This window comes from Mustelus asterias, chromosome 14, assembly GCF_964213995.1.
Source record: "Mustelus asterias chromosome 14, sMusAst1.hap1.1, whole genome shotgun sequence".
Lineage (NCBI taxonomy): Eukaryota > Metazoa > Chordata > Chondrichthyes > Carcharhiniformes > Triakidae > Mustelus > Mustelus asterias.
The window spans coordinates 45,831,958-45,852,042 of record NC_135814.1 but is presented as its reverse complement, the minus strand read 5'-3'; the positions used below and the strand labels follow the sequence as shown (position 1 = coordinate 45,852,042).

The 20,085-nt window shown below is 45.1% G+C and overlaps 1 protein-coding gene across 1 annotated transcript; it reads left to right on the top strand.

Moving 5' to 3' along the window:
* Positions 1-430: 430 nt before the first annotated feature.
* On the top strand, positions 431-14,777 carry LOC144503648 (uridine phosphorylase 2-like). The gene is made up of 8 exons (XM_078228330.1): positions 431-557; positions 692-783; positions 989-1,106; positions 5,283-5,441; positions 7,524-7,638; positions 8,357-8,566; positions 8,835-8,981; positions 13,164-14,777. The coding sequence occupies exons 2-8, from the start codon at positions 722-724 to the stop codon at positions 13,310-13,312; spliced, it is 960 nt and encodes a 319-aa protein (XP_078084456.1). The 5' UTR covers positions 431-557; positions 692-721; the 3' UTR covers positions 13,313-14,777.
* Positions 14,778-20,085: the final 5,308 nt, after the last annotated feature.

Here is a 20,085-nt window from a genome sequence, read left to right as displayed (position 1 = left end):
TGAAGAAGTCATAGGGACGCAAAACGCTAACTCTGTGTTTCTCTCCATAGATGCTGCCAGACTTGCTGAGTTCTTTGAGCATTTTCTGTTTTTATTACCCCAGTTATGTCTCTGTGTGACAATCTGGTTCCACCTAAAATCACCCTTTCCATTAATGCATCTGAAATACTGAAGGATCAAAGTCCTATCAGTCCTATTTTAATGGTATTGTGAAATAATAAACCGCCGTCAGCTGGTTGTAGTTACATCAGGAACTTTTGTGTCAATGACCCGTAAAGCTGTGTTTATTTTGAATTCCTTAACATTGATGTGGCGCCATGTACCAGGGTAGATCAAGTACTGTAAGTGACCAATGGGACGAAAAACAATACTGCAATACGCAATGTTTATCACAGCAAAGTTCAATGCAAATAAAACGGAATAGTGAACATTATGTTCTTTATAAGGGAGTACAGTAGGAAAACTGAACCTGGGAACTAAAGAAGAATCACCATCATATCCAAATTCCAGCAGTTTTTTTGTACTTTCCAGGATACTTTGCCATTTTATTTTTAACTGTAAGTAAACAACTATCGCATCTTCCTATCTGATAACTAGGCATGATTATAAACATTGAATTTAATTTTTTTCTATTTAGAAATGATTTACTTTAACCTACTGCTTTTATAAACTTTTGTTTGAATTTCTGCAGATTATTTAACACATATAGAAAGCCATCAGCATGGCGCCAATTTTAACCAATAATGCAGATGCGATTGTAAACCAACAGGGAGATTATCAAGAGTGAGTACTTCCTGTTATTTGCTTAGAACTCATCATAGTCAGAGGGGAAACCTTTTTATTGGATGTTTATGCTGAACTAAAAGGGATTATAAATGTGTTTTTCTAACAAGCGAAGTGATGGTTGTGCAATGTGAAACACTAGAATTGATCAGTGAGAACTGTTTGCTGAGGAAACTAAAATGAAAAGCCTTTTCAATTATTCCAGAAATGGCATTGTACAAGTAAAGAACCCTCACTTGGCCTCGATGTCTGAAGACTTTCTGTATCATTTTGATCTGGGAACAAAAACGCACAATCTTCAAGAAATGTTTGGAGATGTAAAGGTAGGCAGTTATTTGGAGTTGAACAGAATAGAATGACAGCAGAAAGCCGTAAAATGCCATCTTTACCTTAACATTCTTTTTTCTGCTGGAGAAGGAAATGATTTTGATTTGATTTGATTTGACTTATTATTGTCACATATATTAGTGTACAGTGAAAAATATTGTTTCTTGCGCGCTATACAGACAAAGCATATCATACATAGAGAAGGAAATGCGAGAGTGTAAAATGTAGTGTTACAGTCATAGCTAGGGTGTAGAGAAAGATCAACTTAATGCAAGGTAGGTCCATTCAAAAGTCTGATGGCAGCAGGGAAGAAGCTGTTCTTCAGTTGGTTGGTACGTGACCTCAGACTTTTGTATCTTTTTCCCGACAGAAGAAGGTGGAAGAGAGAATGTCTAATTTGAACAATAAAAGTAGGGTTCAATTAATTTATTTGAGTGTATCTGACAAGCAGCAGATGATAATTGATAGCCAATATCCAATTGGCAAGAATCTATAACAGTGCAGTGATTTCCATGACTGTATTACTCCTGCATCTTAACCAGGCTTTATTGCATTCCTCCATGTTTGAAATAGAACTGAAAAAGTACACATAATTATGAAATATTAGAACTTCACTTCCTTCAGGTATTATTTAGTTAAATTAATAACAATTTAGGTTGCTCAAAATAGGTTCATTGATTACTTTATGTTAATGTATGGGTGGAATCTTGAGCCTAGACTCTGTGCATGGGAAAGATGGTGCAGGTTCAAAGTGTGAAAAGTTTGAACAAATGCAAACCTTGTTAGCGAAATCATGTTTTCTAATTTCGGGTCAACCTCGCTGGTGGAGTGTTGTGAATATGTCGGGGAAGGGTGGGAACCTAATTAGAATGCATTAGCATCTCATCAACCAGAACTCACTCTAGATATTGAGGCCGCATCAAATATTCAGCAGACGCTGACGTGATGTCATGCCAGCGCCATTTACAACAGCTCTACATAAGCTTGAACCTGACGACCTCATCTCCAAGGGTAATATCGGAGGTGAGCGCTCAGGCAGCCATTATTTCTTGGGCAGTCCAAGACTCAAGGGGCACAAGGGACAATGCTGGGGACCACACAAGTGCAGCTTGGGGCCGGTGGTGATGGTCACTGTCACCATCCCAAGGGGGTTTGTGGGGGGGTTGGGGGTGCAGTTGCAGGGTGTGGGTGGTCGCTCACAGGTCTTACCTTCCCTTCTTATCGAAGCAAGGGAATTTGCTGGCTAGCAATCAGGCATAGTTTCCCTAGTCCTCCATGCTGGGTTAGTGTTCAAACAGTAGCTGAGTGGGTGCCCTTCCTAGTTGGGAGCTGCAAATTGGGTGAGGGGAGGCTACAACAGAGGGGCAGTACTGGGGGTGACTGAGGTCCTGGAGTCCTGCTTTGGGAGAGCCCAGGCTGCAAGGGCAATATGGGGATATCAATGATGGGGAGCTACCCTACCTCATGAGGCATAAAGACTCTCTCACTTGGGGGAGAGTGAATGTAGTGAAACCTCACAGCTTCAATGCTGTGAGGCCAGAGGGATTACTGGAAAGGAAATTTAAATCCACTTCTCTAAGAACTCCAACTGTCAGGTAGGGCAGAAAAATGGCATATATGCCCTCATGCAAAGCTATTTAACTGAACAGCATTAAAGACCTGGCAGAAGGAGGCTGTCCTCTAGGGAATTGGTTGAAAAGCTAATTGCATACCTCTTAGGATTCAGCTGTGTCACGTCAAGGTGACTGTTGCTGCCAGAGCAGACTAACTGACCATTCCTTGAGGAGTCAAGCATGCCAGTTTAATAGCCAGAATTAGATCTTGTTGGACAGTCTGGAGACAAGAGTTAACCCTTTGGAACAAAAAGCCCCAAGAATGTAGAAGCATATTTCAAGTCAAGCCTCAGCAGTACACAGCTCACACTGTGGAGGAACCCCAGGCAAGGTATGCTGCTAATAGCTGGCATCACTCACCTCATTCAATGCCATGACTGACACCATCTTTTGAGGTACCCCGTCAGTGCATTCTCTCTTGCACTTCGGCACTACACAAGATCAAAACTTACATTTCTTTTTGCTGGGGATGGGGTGGAAAATGTATGGGTCAGATGCCATGAGACAATGGAGGCTCAACACTCTTCATCCTGCTGGGGTATAGAGGAAGCTAGTTGGGGATGTGACTGTAGTGTCAGAGGGGGTGGTGTGAGGGGGAGCAGAAATTCACAGTAATGGGAAGCACTGGGGTGGAAGTCACAGGTGCAAGGAGCAATGAGGGTCAGGGCTCTGTTACGAGCCCTCAGCGCTCACTGTGGTGTTCTCACTCTTTCAGTGCATGATTCAACAGAATCATGGAGCATGTTGAGATGGTGTTTCCACAGATCAGGACTGAACCAGCAACAGAGACAATGATGTGCTACTGCACGTGGACAGGACCCAGGGCACCCCATGGAACCGGCAGTCACTGCTGCTGATAGGTTTTGGACTGGACTGAAACATTGGGCCTGAGATAGGGCTTTCCTAGAGGTGGCTGGTACTTTAGCTTTCTTCATGCTGATAGTAGGACCAAAGCTGCCGCATGGATTGGAGTATAAGTCGATGCATGTCCAGCTCTGAACCAGCAGCTAATGCAGAGTCATCAGCCAAATGTAAATCACAAAGTGGGAGAATCATATCTGATAGGTGCTGCTAACACCATGGGAAACCCTCCAGGTTTCCCAATGACGTAGGCAGTTTATCACAATTTGGGAGAATTGTGGCCTTTGGGGCAATCTTACCAAAAGTTCTAAGTGCCAAATGAGCATGAAAATTCTCCCTGGGATACCTTCTCTGCAATGACACTAGTTTCTGGTCATCTAACCTACTTTTCACGCCCTATCATCTTTTTCCTTCCTTTGCTGCTGCATGTGAGCAGGGCTGGCTCCCAACCTGAAGGCAAGAAAAACCGTTAACTACACATGTGCAGCCACTTCCTGGTAAGCACATGCATCTAAGGTCCTGAGCTCCAAATGCCTATTTAAAATGAAATATCACCACATGTTTCACCACAATAGTGACAACATGTCATTGTGGCAAATCATGTGGAGGCAATGTTTGTCCTCTAGTACTTTTCAGATCACCTCACTGCTTTTGTTGAATTAATCTTGATGTTCACAAGAGATAGAGCCAAGGGCTTCTAGAACAGTGGCATACACTGTATCCTGAAAGTCACCAAGACATCCTCAATTCAGTGAATGTCTATTTTCATTCTACACAGGTAAGCCTTGAGATTTTCTGAGAGAGATTTCATGACTATCTGTTGGAGCCTCGAGACATTGAGATGCTTCTGGACCTTAATGCCCTGGGGGCATCTGGGGGATAGATCTCAATGTTTAGTTTTGAAATGATAAGATGGTGTTCAGTCCAGCAGTCAATGCTGCAAATAGCTTTTGTTGCTTGCACATCCTGCCTGGTCCTCTGCTTTGTGATGACATAGACCAGAATTCTCCAGCTGTTCACGCCTCGCTGCCACTGCCAGCGAGAACGGAGAATTTGGTGTTCAGTCAATTCTCTACGAACTGCAGCAGGACCGGAGAATTCCAGCTGCTGGTGAGGTTGGAGAATGCAGCCCATAGTCAGTTAGATGCCATCACATTGAACAGGGATCAATCCAAGACATCTTGTTGTCATTAGGGAGACTGAAATCTTAGGCATGACAGAAATTAGGAAATCAATCAATTTTTCCCTCGACTCCTCTGTTTAAAGATGTGATTCATACTGACATGCAATTCCACATCAGTGACAGCCCTCTGGCACCTCACCTAAATGCGTGGCATCATTTAAAAAAGTTCTGAAATACAGGGCAAGATGTTACTGCAGGAACTCATTAAGGTCTTAAATGGAATATGAATGCATATAGAACGTTGTGAGAAGCTAGGCATAATTCACTAGGGGAGATTTTCCTCATTCTGCAATTTTTACCCTTGCCAACCAGTCGTGGTAAATCTGACAGGTGTATAGTTGGAATAACAATGGATGCATGAAGCGTGTGGAAGCTGGTCACATCTAAAGAGAAAATATTTGGATAATGCATAGTCTAAATGTCAACTGCTAAGGAAATTTTAAATGGAGTTAAAAAACATAATATTGCATACCTGTCTTAATTTAAAATCTAAAATTTAGCGCTGTGTTTTTCAGTTTGTTTGCGTGGGAGGCAGTGCAAACCGGATGAAAGCTTTTGCACAGTTCATGCATATGGAACTTGGTCTGAATGGAAGCGGCAGTGACGTATTGGATATTTGTGCAGGAACTGACAGATACAACATGTACAAAACTGGTCCTGTGTTGTCCATAAGTGTAAGTATACAAGGTATTACAGAGGAGATTGTGTGGTTGAATTTCCTTGTCATTTGGGTGCACATGCCCTACTGGAACAGTATTAGTCACTTCCATTGTTTGTGAGGAAATTCAGGTAGTAGCCTCCTCTGCCCAACTTACAAGTTTAAACAACTTCTCCCGAGTTTCCTCATGTGCTGGATATTCCCACAATCTGTTCACCAAGTTACTGCTGGCCTTATTTGAATGTGTCAAAATAAAAGCCAGAGATGGAGCAAATCCACATTTTCTCGAGCTGGGCCCAGGGTAAGTTAGGCACAGCCCAGTGAGGTGCAACTCTGTTGTCATGGTCACCTGTTGAAGACAAGCTTGAGGAGTTCAACCCCATGAGGCAATGACAGGCATATAGAATTCCAGTCCTGAATTTACACCATTGGGAAATGCGCCTTGGGCCTTCTGGCTTTATTTTCCAGCTGTGCAACCAAACATGCCTGCCCCAATTGGACATGGAAAATTCAGGCCCCCATGTTTTAGATTCCTTGACCCCCTACCCTGTCAAGCCCCTTCAGAACCTTGAATGTTTTAATGTGATCACCTCTCTTTCCTCTAAATTCCAGAGAATATAGGGCCAGTTTACTTTCACCATAGCACAAACCCCTGATTCCAGGGACCAATTTGGTCACCTTCACTGTATTGCTACCATTGCAAGTATATCCTTCCTTAAATATGGATAGCAAAGCTGCATATAAAATTTCATACAGGGTCTCAGAAAAGCCCCATTCAATTGTAGTATGACTTCTTTATTCCAGTACAGCAATCCCCTTGTAAAATAGGTCATTGTAAAGCCCATGACTTTACTCGTGGTGAAGTCAAAAGATTTTTTAATATAAGATTGGGGTTGTTTTACCATGCAATGTCACCAAACAGTATGTCTATTAAGACTGCATACTCAGCACATTCCTCTACAGTGGTGAGACCTAGACCACATTGGCTAGGCAGGAGAAAAATTTCCACTTTCGCTGTCTCAGACAAGTTCTTCACATCTCTTGGCAGGACAGGTCAACAATTCAGAGGTCCTGGAGTGTGCTAATTCTATCAGCATACACTCATTACTAAGCCAACGCTGTCTGCTTTGGCTTGGCCATGTGGGTCATCATAGAATCCCTACAGTGCAGAAGAGGCCATTTGGCCCATCGACTCTGCACCGACTCTCTGAAAGAATAGCTTGTCCAACCCCTCTCCCTTGCCATTTCCCCATAACCCCACACTTTTCCCATGGCTAATCCATCTAACCTACACATCTTGGGGCACTAAGAGGCAATTTAACATGGCCAATCCACCTAACCTGCACATCTTTGGACTATGGGAGGAAACCAGAGCATCTGGAGGAAAACCACATAGACATGGGAAAAACCTGCAAACTCCGCACAGTCACCCAAGGCCAGAATTGAATCAGGGTCCCTGGAACCGTGAGGCAGCAGTGCTAACCACTGTGCCACCATGCCACTCTATGGGGTCATGACCTCCTGGACATCATGGCTCAAATCTTCTGGTTGTTAACATCAGTGGGATCTTTCATCCCACCACTGGTGTGCCCATGATGTGGGTTTCCCGGCATTGAAGGGTGCATTCAACAGGAAACCCCGCTGGCAACGACGGGACCAGAAGATCCCACTGTCACCCAATGGCAGGCCGTCTCCTGCCACTACGAAACATGCAACAAGTTGCTCAGTAAATCCCACTGCATATCTCCGCTACAAGAACACTTGAACGCTTGTCGTGTAGGGGTGATATTTTCATATGGATAGAGGACTGGCTAACTACAGTGGCCACAGACAACTGGAAAGTAAAATGTTCATCAAAAAACATTGTGAGCAGGTGATTGGTTCAGTACTGTGACAAACAATTGCCTACATGGAGAGATTTCAGTACAAAATGTTCACACTGGCAACCTCAATGATAAATGCTGGCAAAGTAATATTACCAAAGATCATGACAGGAAATGTGGTTTGCTCCATATTTCTTTGCTCCTCTGTCTTCTTCAGACTGATGGTGAGGCCAAAATGAACAGAATGCTGATTCAAATCTCATTTCTGATTGCAGCATGGAATGGGTGTGCCATCGATATCAATCATGCTTCATGAACTCATCAAGTTACTTCACCACGCCAAGTGTTGTGATGTCACTATCATACGCCTGGGGACATCAGGTGGTGTAGGTATGTGATAAAGAATTTATTGGTCAAGCCCTCTCCCCTTCCTTTTAACTCTACAATCAGGTGCAAAATTCAAGTTTACTGAGCAAGGAGGATGGGGTGTCACAAGCAGAGCATTAGAATGGTCTAGTCTGGGAGGAACTGTGAGATAAGTGTCGAGATGGGTGTTATTAAGGATGTGGAAGCAATGCTTTCTGACACCTGGGATGATTTCTATATGAATCCAAGCATAGTGCCTACAGATTGAGAGACTAGGGACCATAATCAGTATTTTGAATTATTCAACTTGTTCATCAACAATGATAGGCAACTATGGATGTAAAATTTTGATATAAATGTTTACATATAGTTCAGTATTAAAAATTGACTAAAAGTGCAACGTAAAAATGGTGACCACTGAGTGGAAACTGTAGACGAAGTGCACACATATGTAAGACTTTTAAAAAGACAAACGTAGCTTTGAATGTTACCTTACAAAACAGAAATGGGTACATTTTGCAGGACAAAGCTCTAGGCATGACGACTCACTAGACTGGAGTGTGGGCCACAGAACCTATCTCAAAGCTGTGTCCTTATTTAGAGAGGTTCCATGCTGCAAGCCTCATCTGGCAAATTTAACCTGAAAAAGTGATAAAGTGTGACATTTTAAATTACTCTGTTAAAACACTGTATCAAATGTCTTAATTGGCATTTTATTATTGAACTGATGCTTGTTCTGCAGGTTTGGCTCCTGGGACTGTGGTGATTACAGGTACAGCAGTAGATTCATTTTTCCAACCTCAATTTGAACAAGTGGTTCTTGGAAAAATAATTACCCGAAGCACCGAACTGGACAAGGATCTAGCGCAAGCATTATTGAACTGCGGCAATGAGATTGCTGATTATCCTACTATCATTGGAAACACAATGTGCACTGACGATTTCTATGAAGGTATTTTTAAAAAAATCATAAGACATACTCTGCAAACCTAAACTAAACAAGCAAACGTTTTTTTCCTAAAAAGTATAGCATAACTCTTAAAGCCTCCATGAACAGTGTAGTACATTATTGCGTAGCACAGCACGGAAGTTTATAATCCAGCCTTGATCCCATGGTCAACACAATTACTTTAATTGAATTTTTAAAGAATTCATTGCTCACTCAATGTTCAATAATTAATTCCTAACACTTAACAAAATCATATTTGTCTTTGATCCAGGGCAAGGACGTCTGGATGGTGCTTTATGCTCATTTTCAAATGAAGAGAAACTGGAGTATTTGAAAAAGGCATATAAAGCTGGAGTCAGAAACATTGAAATGGAGTCCACTGTCTTTGCTGCTATGTGCCACAGTTGTGATCTAAAAGGCAAGCAATGCTTTAAAATTTACAAGCACAGGATTAGCTGACAAATTCTAATTCATTACCTTGAGAAATTGGAAGAATCAGTTCCTGGTTACTTAAATTCCTGAAGCCCTATAAGCCCTTGATAAATTGAATTATTTTTGGACATTTTGGCTCTTCTTTTCTTCTCCAATGGATATCAATTAATTCTCCCAAAAATGCTATTAAATCAAGGTGTTAAGTTGACTGATTTAAGGACAAAATGTGATTCTTTTGTTCTTATCGAATTTCTCACATTGGTCAGACACAAACTTGCCTGTGCAAATTATTATTGCGGCCATTAATCAAAGTGGAAGTGTGGTTCCAAACACTTGCAACTAAAAAATGAACAGATTCCTTGGATAAGAGGCAGAAAGAAAGCTTAGTTATACACCTACGTTTCAAGCAACTTGTCTTTTGCTAAAGACAAATTAAGTTACGCCTTTTCATAAACTGTCACTAAACCTTTTATTTGAGAATCACATCTATCCCTCTAAGGGTAGATATTAAGAAGTAGATTTTAAGTTGTGCTCAAGGAGAGCTTTGGCACTGCAGGTGTAGGGGGATCAGAGGACTGTGTGTTCTGGCTTTGCATTTGTTTCCTACTGAACTCCAGTTCTATGGTCTGTTGCATTTTGTTTCAGAGAGCTTGTACCTATTTCATGCCCTCTAAGGCACCAGGTTTCATGCAAAATTATAAAAATGATCAAATCTAGCACTCACATGGGATTTTCTCCCTTTTTCTTCTGTGTCCCTTTGAAGTCGGAGTAAGATATGACCCACAGACAAAGTGGGGACTTTGTATGTGGTTTTGTCTGCAATGTTTAAAATTTTGTAGCTGGAGTGCCGCAGGGATCAGTGCTTGGTCCTCTGCTCTTTGTGATTTTTATTAATGACTTAGAGGAGGGGGCTGAAGGGTGGATCAGTAAATTTGCTGATGACACCAAGATTGGTGGAGTAGTGGATGAGGTGGAGGGCTGTTGTAGGCTGCAAAGAGACATAGATAGGATGCAAAGCTGGGCTGAAAAATGGCAAATGGAGTTTAACCCTGATAAATGTGAGGTGATTCATTTTGGTAGGACTAATTTAAATGTGGATTACAGGGTCAAAGGTAGGGTTCTGAAGACTGTGGAGGAACAGAGAGATCTTGGGATCCATATCCACAGATCTCTAAAGGTTGCCACTCAAGTGGATAGAGCTGTGAAGAAGGCCTATAGTGTGTTAGCTTTTATTAACAGGGGGTTGGAGTTTAAGAGCCGTGGGGTTATGCTGCAACTGTACAGGACCTTGGTGAGACCACATTTGGAATATTGTGTGCAGTTCTGGTCACCTCACTATAAGAAGGATGTGGAAGCGCTGGAAAGAGTGCAGAGGAGATTTACCAGGATGCTGCCTGGTTTGGAGGGTAGGTCTTATGAGGAAAGGTTGAGGGAGCTAGGGCTGTTCTCTCTGGAGCGGAGGAGGCTGAGGGGAGACTTAATAGAGGTTTATAAAATGATGAAGGGGATAGATAGAGTGAACGTTCAAAGACTATTTGAGTGGATACCACTCCACCTGACAAAGGGGCAGCGCTCCGAAAGCTAATGGCATTTGCTACCAAATAAACCTGTTGGACTTTAACCTGGTGTTGTTAAAACTCTTACTGTGTTTACCCCAGTCCAACGCCGGCATCTCCACATCATCACTGCAGAGGTCCCAGTCGTGAATATCATTAAAAACCCAGAGAGGCGGGCCCTATTTGCGCCAGAGTCTGATAGTTCTGAAATGCGCAGTAGTCCCAATCTGTCAGTCTCCCCGTTTGCTAGCCAGTTTGATCACTGGCCAGCCCGAGCTTCCCGTAGTGATGCAGCTCCAACCTCCCCCCCCCCCCCCCCCCCCCCACAACGCCCCCCCCCCCCACACTTCCCCCCCCCCCCCCCACGGCCCGATTGCGGCCCCCACAACAATTCCCAGGCCAGCCCTGACCCACCCCCACCCTGGAGCGCCTCGATGTCCAGCCCACCCCCTCAGCAGTGGTGATCCCCCTACCCGCCTCACCCCAGGAGACCCCCTTCCTCCCCGCTGACCCCCTCCAGGATCAGACCCCCTCCCCCCCCCCCGGGGTCAGACCCCTCACAGGAGGCAGGCCCCCCCCCCCCCCCCCACAGCAGACCACTCCACCCCAATCACTGCCCTCCCTCCATCCCAGACCGATCCTGTCTGCAGAGTGGCAGTGGGACCCACACCCCCACCGATCACCCCTAGGCCCTACCCACAGTAGGCCCCACCCCTTGGCACTGCCCAATGCCCACTGGGCAGTGCCAAGGTGCCCCCTGGGCATGGGCACTTTGTCCCTTGGGCAGTGCCAGAGAGCACGGACTGGCACTGCCAGGGTGTGCCCATGCCCGGGAGCATCTTCCCCGCCACTCGACCCCCTGGGGGGCCCCAATTGCGCCACCTTCATTCCGTTGGGTCCTCTCACTAGTTCCCCGAACGTGGGGAGCTAGTGTAAACTTCGCCGGAATGAAGTACTCCTGGCGAGGTGGGAGATTCAATCGGGACTGGAGAGTTCCCAATAATTAGATTTAAACAACATTTAAAACATATTAAAAAAAGATTCAAATTACTTATCTATCTTCCCGCCGGTTTCCAGCGTGGTCTGACCAGCGACTGTTCGCCGTCTCTGGGAGATGCGTTCCCGTCGCATTTGCAAATCCCGGAACAAGGCCGGCGACGCGGATCTCCCACCTCCACCTGCCAGAAAAGTTGCAGGTCGCGATGGGAGAATCGCGGCCATGGTCTCTGTACTGCTCCTGGGCCCTGCCCATGCGGTGCCAAACAGGCCACGCAAAAGGCTGTTGGCAGCTGTGCTCAAATTTCACTGTACCTTGAATTCAGATAGTTCAATAACACCCACTACAAACGAGCAAACATTTGTAAGCATTTGGATATTTATCTGCAATACAAAACAATTAGGCCGGGATTCTTCTAAAAAAATTCTAAGTCCCCAATTCGTGTGAAAATAGGAGTAGCTCCCACCGATTTTTTTTTGCGTGATTTCCAGACGAATTTGACACCTGTAAATCACATAGTGCCCTAGCGGGATTCACTCTAAAAATCAGGGGGCGGGACCTATTCCTGGCAGCATAGCGCTGAGTGGGCCATTACACATGCGCCCATCTGTCAGCACCGAGATCAGTGCATGTGCAATGGCCCCGCATTGCCGGCCTCCCAATTGCTGGCCAGCCCTACAACCCACCATTGCTGGCCAGCCCAACCCCTGCGCCCCCCCCCCCCCCCCCCCCCCCCCCCCACCTGGCAGGCCCCGATCTCCTGATTCCACCCTCCCCCGGCAACCCCGACCTCTCCCCGACAGTCCCAACAACCACCCCCCACCAGCTCTGACCTCCCCCCCCCGGGCAGCTCCGACCCTCCGGCAACCCTGACCCTCCCCCCCCCCCCCCAACCTCGAGAGCCAGCTGCAATCGCAGTCCTCCCTCCCTCTGCCCACAATCCTGAATGCAAAGTGGCAGCTGGACACTCCACCCCCACCAATCACCATCCTTATAGATCCTGCCCCCAATTGGCTCCACCCCCTCTGGTCCCGCCCCCACTTGGCGCTGTCCAATGCCTGGTAGGCAGAGCCAAGGTGCACCTTGGGCAATGCCAGTTCGCCCCTTGGGCAGTGCCAGAGTGCCAGGCTGGCACTTTTACTCATGATCTCCTGGGCGGGCCTCAATGGCCTCTCCTCACTCCAACAGGGTCGGGCTGACTGTTCCCTGTTAGTGGGGAGCAGTTTTAAACCCCTGCTGAGTGAACCTCTCCTGGCAGGGTGAGGAGTGGGGGGGGGGGGGGGGAACATGGCGGAGGGAGACACTAGCGGGCCCAGAGACTTGAGTCCCAGGCTCCCTAATGAAATGTAAATCCGGTTTACCATATTGAAATCAGCTCCATGCCGTTTTCAGGCGCGGAGCTGATTACTCTGAAAATCTTCGGCTGGGAGATGCGCAGAGGCCGGCGGGAAGCCCAGTGGGAAGCCTGCGAAACGGCCTCCTTTGATGTCCCTCAGCCCTCTCCGATCACCCCTTTGGTATTAAGTTATTCAAATTCTAATTATTTGGTAAATTACATAAAATGAGAAGTTTTTAAATGTGAAACAATTACTAAATGTATTTTTTTCCCTTTCAGCTGCTGTTGTCTGTGTGGCTTTATTAAATCGATTTGATGGTGACCAAATCACAATTCCTCATGAAGTTTTGCTCGAGTACCAAAAGCGTCCACAGAAACTGGTGTCGACGTTCATAAAAAAACAGCTTGGGTTGTTAAAGTATAATTGAAATGATATCAGTGCAAACAAGAGTGTCTCAGACTGTAATCATAGAAAGAAAAAAATTCATGGTTCAAAAGAATCTGGCCAAATATATAAACTCAATTGAGGAGATAACTTGACATTAATTTATAATGTTTCTTTCAGAATCTGAAATATGATTCCAAGGACAGCACACATGGGCCTGAATTTTTCGCCCTTTGTGCGTGCATACTCAGGTCTGGAGGCAGGCATGAAACACACTCCCGGCCACCGTTGGCCCCAGAGCCTAATTTCACACTGTCTGGTCAATATACCAGCAGCCAGATTGAAACTTGTGCTGTGAAAGGCTGCACGGGAGGGCAAGAAGAGGGCAGATACCGAGAAAAAGGAGGTGCGGACTTGGACTTCCAATGTGCTCCCTCAGGTGGACACCAGCTGTGGCACTGCCTCAGGGAGCTGCTGTCTCGTGAAAGATAAATACCAACGTAAAAACTATGCCACAAGTGTCGAAATAGCACAATCATGCACAGACCTCAGTTCCCAGGCACATTGGTTAATTTTATTTGAGCCCTGACCTTTCATTCCTGGATCAAGGTTGCAGCTTAAACGTAAAGGCCACCTTGCCAATTGGCCTACCCACCGACCATAAAGGCAGATAGGTAATGTAAAATTCCAGCCAACTGGTGTTTAATTCATTAAAATTGCCTTTTTGATTGTCGGTGGGAACAATTCGGACTCTTGTGCACAGCTGCCAATTGAAATAGGCTGCAAGAAGTTAGAGATCCAAGGAGACAGCCACAGGATGTGCGTCCGATGTCACACACACACTTCTGGGTCGTGCAAGCACCCAAACTTTGGGCGTATATTCCTGACCATAATTTCACAAACATACCATCGATTGAGGTATATTAAGTTGACTTCTGAAGCCTCCAAAAATCTTTCCAAAAAGAGGGATTAATTTAAACACCGAGTCTAATATGTGAACAGTCGGTGTGGGTAGTCACCATTTAGAAATGTGAAAAAAGCAGTCATTCATATTAATGTGGCACAGTTTATTGAATGAATTAATTGCACAAATATACCTTAAAACACAATTAAGCATTTTAAAATCATCAAATTCACTGGGTGGGATTTTCCGGCCGTGCTCGCCCCAAGATCGGAAAATCCTGCCCGAGGTCAACGGACCGTTGCATGGTCCTGTCCCGCCCACTACGATTCCCGTGGCGGGCGGGACAGAAAAATTCCATCCATTGCCTTCAGCATCCAATGAAAAGAGTTCACCTAATTTATTCTGAGTCACTTTGGCTATGGTATTGGTGAAATAAACCCTCTCTAAAGTAGATTTGGCACTTATACTTTTGGAATCATCCCTCCACAACAAATCATCTTCCTCTCCATCCACAGAATTGGATATTTCACATTTTCTGAACAATCTGATGACACTTTGTGCACTAATAGTATTTCACGATTTCATAATGAAACTTGGTAGGAACGAGAGACAGTTTTAAGCTTTAGTTTTAAATTTAATTTATATTTCTGTATTTTTGTGTTAAAAAAGGGGGAACTTGAATTTTGGTTTCATTTTTGAAAAGTTTCCTGTAAGTCCGAAGCTTTGTTTGCAATCCGGCATTTTTAATGAAGTTTCGTGACTGTTAAAGTAGAAAAGACTGGGCTGTTGTCTAGCAATAGGGCAGCCACACACACATGGAGATCAGGAACGTAGTTTTAGTTCAGTTGGAACCAGGTGCCAGGAGAGAAAATTGTAGAAAGCAGATTTCTCAAAGGAACAGAAGAAAGGGACCTTCCAGTCAAAGAAAAAGAACAGGGATCCAAAAACAGGTGCTGTTCAGAGAAGTTAAAGTAAGGAGCAGAGGAGAAGGCTCCAAATTAGAGAGAGAAAACTGCAGAAATCTGTCATAAAGCAAAATAGGCTGCGAGAAGTTAGCGATCCAAGGAGACAGCCACAGGTCTGTAAATCTTTATCACAGGCCTGTGAAGCTGTAGTGTTCTCATAGCATGACTGAGTATCTGAGAGTGAGTGCATGAAAATTGGAACTTGAATGCATGTGGTGAGTTAGGGGAGAGGAATATTGGAAAGAGAGATCAAAACCCTGGAGGGGATCCTTTTTAAAGGCAATCAAGAGAAAAAGTGTAATTTGGGAGAAGATTCTAAGGTGAGTTCTTTGTGTGTTGAGATTGGAAACCTCCAGGAAAACGATGGGGTTCAGTGAGACTGGTTGGCTCACAGCGTGCAAGCATCTGGGGGGAATTGATGAGAGAGTTTGGTGTGTCTCACCACAGGTCAGCCATGGGTTTAAATGGACTGTGTACTTACTGTGAACATTAGAGTATAAGATAGATTTTGTAACTTCTGTTATCTTTATGTATCTGTATATATCTATAAAGGGAGTTGGACTGAAGGTGACATGTAAAATAGCTAATCTTGTTTAATAAATGCTTCATTTTTTTTGTTAGCAGTTCATCAGCTGACTCCTGTGACTCTGTTTAGTAGCTGCCCTCCATGTTTCTAAACAAAAACCAAAAGTTAGAATCAGGCCATTTTCCACCCTGGGATCTAACCTTTCAGTAGCAACATCAGCTAGGATCATAAAGCACACAAATGGGGCAATGTACATATTTCAACTCTTTGTAAAGATTTTTCATGTCAACCATCTACTTATTTCATTCAGTGCAAATATGATTCTTAAATGACTTGTTCGGCCATGCATCCAAAGGTTGATCCATGAATGTTAGACCCCAGGTATAATTGCAATATGTTATTTCTTCGCAAGCCTCTTGATTTCATCAGTTGTATGGGATCTGAATATTCTCCACTCTAAAAAGTTGCATCCTTTATACCGATTCCACTCATCATAAGAGGATGATAAGACATAGGAACAGGAGTAGGCCTTTCAGCCCTTTGAGCCTGCTCCAGCATTTACTAAGATCATGGTAGATCTAACACTCATTGGGGGTGATCCTGAGCTCATATTCACTGTCCGTGCAAATGCCAGTTGGGGGTTCAAGATACGGAATTTGCAGTTCTCACCATCGAGTACACGATTTCAGATCTTCCCCACCCCTCACTGGCAACTTCATCAGGTTTATGCCCATAATGGGTGTAAACCTGCCCTACATTGATTTGAATGTATTTAAATATTATTAACTCACCCCCTCGCCAGCATGTCGGCATGGTTTACAACAGTTGCAAACCTGTCATGGAGGTCCCCTCAGGGGTGCGAAAGTAAGTATAGGAGGAGGGACATGGCTAGACAATGGCCTGGCATTGTTCCTTGGCAGAGGTTGGCACCATGCCCATGCCACTCTGGTACTGCCAACTTGGCAGTGCCAACCTATACCAGGTGTGGGTCCCAGCAGGAGCCTCAGGTGGGGCCACGAGTGGACGGAGGAGCAGGCATTGGGGGGGAGAAGGGGCCGATGGTCAGGAGGAGAAGGGACCAACTCCAATTGGGGTTGGGGAGGGCAGCCTCTGAGACCACCGTGATGGGCTGGAGGGAGGTTTATACAGGCCTGTAAAGATGGGAGCGGATTTTGCTGGCATTTTTAGGCCCCACACCCCCCATATGACGGTGTGAAACATGTCCCCTTGATTTATTTTTGGCAGAGTGTCATAAGATCTGGGGAGAAATCTGCCCCATTTCTCTTGAGGGAAACACGCCAATTTGTCTCACTGGAAACAACACTGCATTTTTTGGTAAGATTTAGTGAACTAAGTCCACTTTCCTGCCTTCTCTCCATAACCCCTAATTCCCCTACTGATTAAAAACCTAGAGATCTCAGCCTTGAAAACGTTCAAGGACTCAGTCTCCAGGGGGTAAAGAATTCCAAAGATTCACCACTCTTTGAGAGAAGAAATTCTTTCTCAAACGCACCTTAAATTAGCATCTTATTCTGCGACTATGATCTCTGGTCTGACACTCTCCCAAAAGTGGAAACATCCTCCCAACATTTACCCTGTCTAACCACCTAAGAATCTTATATGTTTTAATCATATCACCTCTCATTCTTCTGAACTCCAAGGAGTACAGACCCAACTTGTCCTATCTTTCTTTAAGTGGCAGTCCCTCCATACCTGGGATCATCCTAGTATACCCCCTTTGTACTGCCTCCAATTATAATATACCTTTTCTTTGATAATGGGACAAAAGCTGTACACAGTATTCTAAATATGGCCTCACTAGTACCTTGTACAGTTGCAGCAACACCTCTTTACTTTTATAATCCAGCCCTGTTGAAATAAAAGCCAGTATTCCATTTAGAACATAGAACATTACAGCGCAGTACAGGCCCTTCGGCCCTTGATGTTGCATGAAACCAATCTAAAGCCCCTCTAATCTACACTATTCTAATATCATCCATATGTTTATCTAATAACCATTTGAACGCTCTTAATTTGCCTTGCCTATTACCTTCTGCACAGGTATGCTAGCTTTCTGGGTTTGAGCTCCCAAGTCCCTTCATGCTATAGCTTTCTGCAGTATCTTTCCATTTAAATAATAATCAGCCTTCTCATTCTTTCTTCCAAAATGAACAATCTCACATTTTCCCACATTGAATTCCATTTGCCAATTTTTTGCCCACTCAACCTGTCAATATCTCTCTGTAAACTATTTATATCCTCCTTACAATCTGCCTTCCCTCCCACGTTTGGCCACAGTTCCTTCCTCCAAATCATTAATACATATTGTGAAGTGCCCAGCACCGATCCCTGTGGCACTCCACTGGCTACTACACTCCAACCTGAGAAAGACTCCTAATTGCTATTCGCTGCTTCCAGCTAGTTATTGATCCGTACCTTCACTCCATCCTCATCTACCCAAACATTGTCAAGGACATTCACAAGAACTGCTGCCGAAAACATGAATTTCGGCATGGCTTTACATTTGAAAATTACCATAAGCTCTAATTTTGTTCGGCCAGCCATGCGGACTAGTACCACTGTGAATTTTGTTTTCTCATGTCCTGCCTTTTTCACTAGAACTGTTTTCAAACCTTTCCAATCCACAGTTTTGGCTGTTGGGTAAATGGAAATTCATGGTTACTTCATCTATGTTGTCAGTGTGACTTAACAATTACTTGTGTTTTTGTCATTGTCTGATGATGAATCGCTGGAAACTGGCTATTTTGGTACCAAGGTCTCTTGGTAGTCTCCAAGCAATCTTATGTCACAATATCAGCTGTTTTGGTTCATAAAGCTGTAACACTAACTAGCCTTTGATCTGAAATCTTTGCTGGACTCGGGGTTTGATTTGGCCCACTTAGCGCAGATATAGGCATTGCATTTCTGATGACAATATAATCATTCCGACAATTTTCAAGGACCCATTCCAATCCATGATTCTCAAGATCAGGATGTGGAGATGCCGGCGTTGGACTGGGGTAAACACAGTAAGAAGTCTCACAACACCAGGTTAAAGTCCAACAGGTTTATTTGGTAGCAAAATCCACTAGCTTTCGACGTGCTGCCCCTTCGTCAGGTGAGTGGGAGTTCTGTTCATAAACAGGGCATATAAAGACACAAACTCAATTTACAAAATAATGATTGGAATGCGAGTCTTTACAGGTAATCAAGTCTTAAAGGTACAGACAATGTGAGTGGAGAGAGCGTTAAGCACAGGTTAAAGAGATGTGTATTGTCTCCTGATAGGACAGTTAGTGAGATTGTGCAAGTCCAGGCAAGTCGTGGGGGTTACAGATAGTGTGACATGAACCCAAGATCCCGGTTGAGGCCGTCCTCATGTGTGCGGAACCTGGCTATCAGTTTCTGCTCAGCGACTCTGCGCTGTCATGTGTCGTGAAGGCCGCCTTGGAGAACGCTTACCCAAAGATCAGAGGCCGAATGCCCGTGACCGCTGAAGTGTTCCCCAACAGGAAGAGAACACTCTTGCCTGGTGATTGTCGAGCGGTGTTCATTCATCCGTTGTCTCAAGATCAGGCCAGTGACTTGTCCCTCTTCTGATGGCACATTTGGTCTTGGGCATCTTCTTCAATTCTCACACCACTTTTTCACAGACACAAAATTCCCTCATTTGTAGCACAGTTACTTGACAAGTTACAACTTCTGGAGTAAAAGCTTCAGACTTCATTCTTTTTGTTGGAGGAACCATTTCTGTTTGCACTCATCATGCCACATACGGTCTCCTCTGTGTGGATATGTCTTAAACTCCCACACATCGGGGGCGATTCTCCCATCCCGCTGCACTAATATTTTAGCGCAGCAGGCTGGGGGAATCGCGCGGGGGGGGAGGGCGGGGTGCGATTTGCGGGATTCCCGTGAGAGTTCGTGCCCCGCTAGCATCTCCCAGTGCCGGATTTCCGGCGTGGTCTTCTCTGTGCCAGAAATCGGCAGGGAGGTAGGATTAGCATTTAAATGATATTTTACATGTCATTTAAATGCTATTAGCGGGCCTGGCACTGAATTCTCTGGGCCCGCTAGCCTTTCCCACCTGCCAGAGTTTCACTCTAGCGAGGATTACACAAACTACCTACTTTCGGGAGCTAGCAGCCCAACTCCGCTGGAGTGAAGGGGGGCAATCAGGGCCCCCCCCAGGGGGTCAGGTGACGAGGGGGTGACCCTGGACATGGGCACCCTGGCGGTGCCAGTCTGTGCCCCTGGCACTGCCCAAGGGGCAAGGTGCCCTTGCACAGGGGTACCTTGGCACTTCCAAGGGGCCAGGCCTACTGGGGGCGGGATGTAGGGCACAGGGCCTGGGCCTAGGGGGTGATCAGCGGGGGTGAGTCCCACTGCCACTCTGCCTAGGGATCAATGGGGGCAGGAGG